The following is a 6,755-nucleotide window of genomic DNA, read 5'->3' as shown; positions in this document are numbered from 1 at the left end:
CATGGCCTTCCCCAGCTTTCCCTTTCTCACCTATAAGATGGTAGATATGGGCCTCACAGCAGGAGATACTCAGGCTCAGGTGTCTCCTCGTCCTACCCCCAGAAAGTCCCTCAGCCCCAGTGAACGTCACTGTAAGGCACCTCAAGGCCAACTCTGCAGTGGTGAGCTGGGACGTCTTGGAGGATGAGGTTGTCATCGGATTTGCCATCTCTCAGCAGGTAACCTTTGAGGGTCCCTGGGAGGGAAGGACACGTCAGGATAGTGGTGGCAGATGCAAGTGGAGGTATGGTGGAGAGAAACAGAAAGCAGAAGGGAACTCGAGGCAAGAGAGATAAGCAGCAAGGTGCACATATGCTTTAAAATTGGGGCCCCAGAAGGGAGGGTTCAGGAATTCTCAACCAGTACAAAGGAATTAAGAGCTTGGTTTTGATGTCAGATACATCTGCATTTAGGACCTGGCTCCAGCACTTACTAGATGTGTGGCCTCAGGCAACTCCCCTAACCTCTCTAAACCTGTTTTCTTCCCTGTAAAATGGAGATAATGAGCAGAGGTGATGGGATGATTAAGATTGTATATGTAAAGGATCTGTCACAACTGGGAGGTATGTAGAAGCAGGGCTGATGACTGGGCGCTGACAGCAGTGGGCTGGCACTTGCTTTTGCAGAAGAAGGACGTGCGGATGCTGCGCTTCATCCAGGAGGTGAACACCACCACGCGCTCATGTGCCCTCTGGGACCTGGAGGAAGACACCGAGTACATTGTGCACGTGCAGGCCATCTCCATTCAGGGCCAGAGCCCAGCTAGTGAGCCTGTGCTCTTCAAGACTCCACGTGAGGCGGAAAAGATGACCTCTAAGAACAAAGGCAGGCCCAGCTCCTTGTTAGGAGAAACAAGAGTGGGGTGAGGGGTGGTCAGGACAAGAGCAGTAGGTAACCTGGGGAACACTCTGTCATACTCATTGCTTCCCCTGCCCCTCTGCCACAAAGTAAATAATACCTGAGAGAGAAAAGGTATCCCTTAAACCCCCAAGATTAGGGGTATATAAACTCCTGCCTTTAGAAGAGTCCTACTGCTCCTACCCCAAGTAGCCATCAAAATGTTCTAGAATCTCTTTCTGTTAGATGTGTGGGCACCCATAGAAATAAGCACTATTGTCTTGGGCTGGGCCCTACAGGAATTGCTAGGGGAGGAAAGGAGCCCCAGACCTACTGTCTCTCTCCCCACAGATGAGATAACCATGAAGGAGATGGGGAGGAACCAACAGCTGAGGACGGGTGAGGTGCTAATCATTGTCGTGGTCCTGTTCATGTGGGCAGGTGAGTACGGCCTCCAAGCCCTTCTTCACTCAGGCTCTAGGAGATGAAGGATCCTGACTGGACCCCCCTCTCTCACAGAAACAGAGGGTAAGGGCTGGAGAGATCTAAAAGGTGATAAGTCTATAAGTCCTACCTGGGACAGCTCTGAAGACCAGATCTGAGCCCTTCTTTAACCCACTCCTCACTAAAATAATAGATTGAGAGCTGCCTTATAGGATTATTTGAGTAATTGGTCTTTTCTCTCCCTCAGAAGTGGTTCAGCCTCCTGGGGATGGACATGTCCACAGCTCCTTTACCTTCTGGGCATGGCTGTGGCCTCTGCTTCCTCTTCTGGGTTGCTAGTTCCTGAAGCTTCAGAAGCTTCAGGCCTGGGCAGTTCACAGAAAGTCATTGCTAACCCTTATGCTTGGGATACTCTCCTCACTTACTCATCCTTTTAGACCTCGTCTGAGATAGTTACCATGAAAACTCCTCCAGTCCATCTATTAGAATGGCTCTCCTGCCTCTGTGTTCCCACTGTTTACTCCTCTCTTTATATAAGTCAGTTGGTCTCATGTTTCTCTTCCCCTCTGTCAGTGAGCTCCTGGCAGATAAAGACCAGAGTTTAGACAGAGTCTCACTCAGTTACCCTGGGGTTGAGTGCCATAGCTCACAGCAACCTCAAACTCTCAGGCTCAAGTGATCCTCTTACCTCAGCCTCCCAAGTAGCTTGGACTACAGGCGCCTCCCACAACAACTGGCTATTTTTTTTTTTTTTTTAAGAGACAGGATCTTGCTCTTGCTCAGGCTGGTCTTGAACTCCTAAGCTCAGGCAATACATCCATCTTGGCCTCCCAGAGTGCTAGGATTACAGGTGTGAGCCACTGCACCAGGCCCCCAAAGACCAAGTTTCATTCATCTTTATACTTAACCAGCATTTACTTAACAAGCACTCCATTCCAAACAGCAGGGCTATAATCCTGACTAAGAAGAGCAAGAAACTCAGTCTGGGAGAAGCCAGGCCTGAATTTAACTCACTGTGATGAGTGCTATAAAGTACTATGCTATATAGTACCATGTATAGGAGCAAAGAAGGAATTAATTCTGTGGGATAGAAATCAGGAAAAAAAAACATGAGATAAATGGGAATTGAGCTTTGAAGGTTGAATAGGAGTCCACCAAGCAGCCAAAAGAGGAAGGGCATTCTAGGCATGGTGTGTTCCAGATACAAATTAATTGCACTCAAATGTTTTAGCGGACCCCAATTCATAATTGCAAAGATGTGGTTACAACCCAGATGCCCTTCAACACATGAATGGATTAGGCTGGGCACAGTGGCTCCTATCTGTAATCCTAGCACTCTGGGAGGCTGAGGCAGTGGATTGCTTGAGCTCTTAAGTTCAAGACCAACCTGAGCAAGACCAAGACCCCATTTCTAAAAAATAGCCAGGTGTTGTGGTGGGATCTATAGTCCCAGCTACTCGGGAAGCTGAGGCAAGTGAATCACTTAAGCCCAGGAGTTTGAGGTTGCTGTGAGCTATGACACTATTGCACTCTAAAGAGGGCAACAAAGTGAACTATCTCAAAAAAAAAAAAAAAATCAAAAAATAACACATGAATGGATTAATAAACTGTGATATGCATATATCTGGGAATACTATTCAGCCATAAAAAGATGGAGATTTTGTAACTTTTATAGCAATTGGATAGATTTGGAAAACACTCTTCTGAGTATCACAGGAATGGAAAAACACTCATCACATGTGCTCAATACTAAAACTGAAACTAGTAGATTAACAACTGTGTGCTTAGGTGAGAGAAAATCTAATGAAATTCAAGAAGGGGGGTTGGAAGACGGTTCTGAAAGTTCCCTCCCAAAGGAAACAATGCAGGAGTACAGAGTATATGGCACTTCCTCAACTGGGACTTACCTTATAAATGCAAACAATGTGACCTAATCCTGTGTACCCTCTTATTCATCTGAAATAAAATATATACATATCTCTACTTTAAAAAAGTACAAATTAAACTCATCTGGCCCAATGCAGCTGCAATTCAAGAGAGACAGTAGAAAATGAAGGATTAAAGGATAGTGAGGCTGTACACTGGAGTCTTTGAGGGGTTTGAATACCATGCCAAAGCTTTATTAGCATGGTGGTTGAGAAGACATGCTTCACTGTAGAAGCATTTAGGGAAAAGTGTTCCTTAGGAACATAGAAAAACAGACGAGGAGGTGGGGAATGGTTGTACAAAGAAAAACAGATGGGGGGGGGAATGGGTGTACAAAAGATGAGGTTTGCTTATGGTGCCTTATTAGACTTGACACAGACAATATTCACATAATCGTAACAATATAAACATAGTGAATAACCAAAATTGTGATGTAATTTTGTTAGGATGATGGGAAGTAGGGGAAGTTGTTAGGCTTTATCTAGCATGATGAGAAGTCAGATATATAAAGCAGGTGAAGAAATAACACTATAGGCCAGGCGCAGTGGCTCTTGCCTGTAATCCTAGCACTCTGGGAGGCCAAGGCAGGTGGATTGCCTGAGCTCACAGGTTCAAGACCAGCCTAAGCCAGAGCAAGACCTTGTCTCTAAAAATAGCCGGGTGTTGTGCCTGTAGCACAGGCACCTGTAGCAGGTGCCTGTAGTCCCAGCTACTTGGGAGGCTGAAGCAAGATAATCACTTGAACTCAAGAGTTTGAGGTTGCTGTGAGCTATGATGCCATGGTACTCTACTGAGGGTGACAAAGTGAGACTCTGTCTCCAAAAAAAAACGGAAAGAAAGAACACTATGAACGTAGAGGTAAAATGGGGACAATACCTACAAGAACTAGAGCTGGCTACCTTAATACTGTCTGACTTAACCCAAGAGTTTGAGGTTGCTGTGAGCTAAGATGCCACTGCACTCTACCAAGGGTGACCAAGTGACCAAGTTAGACTCTCTCTCAAAAAGAAAAAAAACTACTGTCTGACTTTATTATGTTCAGGGATTATTTTGGTGAAACTAAACAGACTGCAGACTCTGGCGTTCACATCCCAGCTCCACCACTGTGTGACCTTGAGCTAAGTTAGTTAAATTCTCTGCATCACCCTTCTCACTTGTAACCTGGAAATGATAATAGGTATCCTCCCTGAGTTGTGAGGATTTAGTGAGCTAGCGCATGTCAGTGCACAGCACAGGGCCTGGCACATGATCCACAGATGCTATCATTGTTTCTATTTTCCCCTCAAGGAAGATGGGAGCTGTCAGAGGTTTAAAGGAAAGGAAGGAGACTTACCAGATGCATGTTGTGGGAAGGTCAGCTTAGCAGCAGTGAAAGAGATGGCTGGGAAGGGGACAGGTGGGGACAATGAGAGGGAGGCTGCTGCAGTAGTGCAGGTAGAGAGACCATCTGGAGAAACCATCGTTCCTGCTAGACATCATGCCAGTGGGAACAAAGCCAGTTCTGAGGCAAGAACTCAGGCCCTGGCCTCTGACTGCTCTCATTTGTCTCCCCCCACAGGTGTAATTGCCCTCTTCTGCCGCCAGTATGACATTATCAAGGACAACGAACCCAATAACAACAAAGAAAAAACCAAGAGTGCATCAGAAACCAGCACACCAGAGCACCAGGGCGGGGGTCTTCTCCGCAGCAAGGTGAGGGCAAGATCTGGGCCTGAGTAGACAGCTGCTTGTGTGCTGGTAGTCCCTGGATTGCAGAAGGGGTCAGCTCAGGGCCTGGCATGGCTACAGTTGGGCAGAGCCAGACTTGGCTGGTGCCTATATGACACAGGGGACACTGCAAATTGATTTTGGATCCTCTCCTTTTGCAGGGTGCCAGGGGCCCACATTGGGAAAAAAATACAAAAAGATTTTAAAAAGAATTCTGCCCAGTGGGGAGGGCAGACTTCTTGGTTAATGTGGGACAGCAAGAGTGGGAGGTTCTGGGCTTGTTTCTGTTCCTGCTGGGTTTTGTGACCTTGGTCAGGTGCTTTACTTCTATACCTTCATTTCCTCTTCTGTAAAACAGATATGAAAAGCCTTTTCAGTGCTTGCTCTGAGCAGCTCAGAAGACAGTAGAGAATGTGAGAGGATTTCATGGTTCTGACGATGATTATCCAACAGACATCTGGCCCTCTCTACATCTCCTTGTACCCTCTGGCTTACTGTCCTCTCTTCGCTTCTCTTTTTCTGGCACATTTTCCTGGAGTCTCTTATTAAACCCCATCTCCAGAAGCACCTCAACAATGTCAGTGGCTGAGGCTGTGCTCAGAGGGATGACTGCTGGGGGAATACTGGGTACCGGGGCCCAGAACCCACTCTTGGCCATTCAGCTGAGTGAGGCCGAAGGCTGGGTTTGAAAAGGCAGAGACGAGCTATCCATGCAGGGCTACTCTTTTCTTTCCACAAGAGACAAGAGCCTGGCTTTTAGGCTGCAGCCCTGCTGCTCCCTTCCTCTTTCTGTCCTGTTTCCAGCCTTCAAAAAGTCTATTCAATTAGCCCTGGCCACTTCTCTCATTTTTCTCCTCCCAGTTTCCAAACAAGCCTTCAGTGAACATCATCGAAGCGTGACTGCCTGTCTGCAGAGAGGATGCCATTTTTCTTCTCTGCTGCTTCCCAGGTGCATGGGCACAGGGAGAGGGATGACTGCAGCAGTGGGAAGGAGGCACAGCTACCTGCACAGTTCTCCCTCTTCCCCCTGTGCTAGTCTGATGAAGGAGGCTGAACTATAAACCCAAATTCTGCAAAAAAAAAAAAAAAAAAAAGCAACAACAAAGCCACAAAACTAAAAGGCCTGGCCCCATTCTGGGAAGGCAAAGCTGCATGAGACACAGCCTTCTGCCTCCTCACCTCTTCTGGACTGGCTTCCTCTTTGAGAAAGTGCACAAAGCTCTGGGACATGACAAGCACTAAGACTGACTCAAGCTGTATCTTTCAGACAAGGAACATCAGGGAGCTGGGGGCTGCCTGCCATGCAGGGTCATTCATGGCTGCCATCAAGCCTTTTCTAGATCTAGCCATCAAGGACGTGTTTGTAGCGTGATACACACCTTTGCAAGTATACAAGATGTTATCTATTTTGTCTCTTTTGGAAAACAAAATTGGAGGGCTTCACTCCAGAGGGCAGAGGGATTCCCTCAAGGACTGAGCTGGTCACCCCTACAGTCTGAGGTCTTAAGAAGACCTGGAAGGCATTGGCCTCATTTCTTTAGGAAGCATCTTTTGGAGGTTCAGCAGTGTTGGTTTGAACAACTGAAAAAGGCACATCCACTAAACCACCCACTGTGGAGTGGAAGCTGCTGGAAGACAGGCCTGAGCCATTCTGCACAGACAGGCTTAACAGCCCTAGCTGTCACCACTGGCCTCTGGGGTCTTCATATCCTGCCATCTCATCTAGGGTTCTGTGAAAGGTACCAGGGTCCTCATGTCCTTCCCTAGAGCCTGAGTGGTATGAGATGACAGGTCTCTCTCTC

General features: G+C 47.2%; 1 protein-coding gene across 1 annotated transcript; it reads left to right on the top strand.

The window, feature by feature from the left end:
• Nucleotides 1-665: 665 nt before the first annotated feature.
• On the top strand, nt 666-5,091 carry FNDC5 (fibronectin type III domain containing 5). The gene is given in 3 exon segments (XM_023507773.1): nt 666-864; nt 1,228-1,317; nt 4,805-5,091. Coding segments are annotated over 3 exon segments (561 nt in total). The 5' UTR covers nt 666-680.
• The last annotated feature ends 1,664 nt before the right edge of the window (nt 5,092-6,755 follow it).

The sequence above is a fragment of the Otolemur garnettii genome, unplaced genomic scaffold (assembly GCF_000181295.1).
Source record: "Otolemur garnettii isolate 467f Iridium unplaced genomic scaffold, OtoGar3 scaffold00204, whole genome shotgun sequence".
NCBI lineage: Eukaryota > Metazoa > Chordata > Mammalia > Primates > Galagidae > Otolemur > Otolemur garnettii.
The sequence above is the reverse complement of the archived record's forward strand: the minus strand, read 5'-3'. Positions and strand labels throughout refer to the sequence as shown.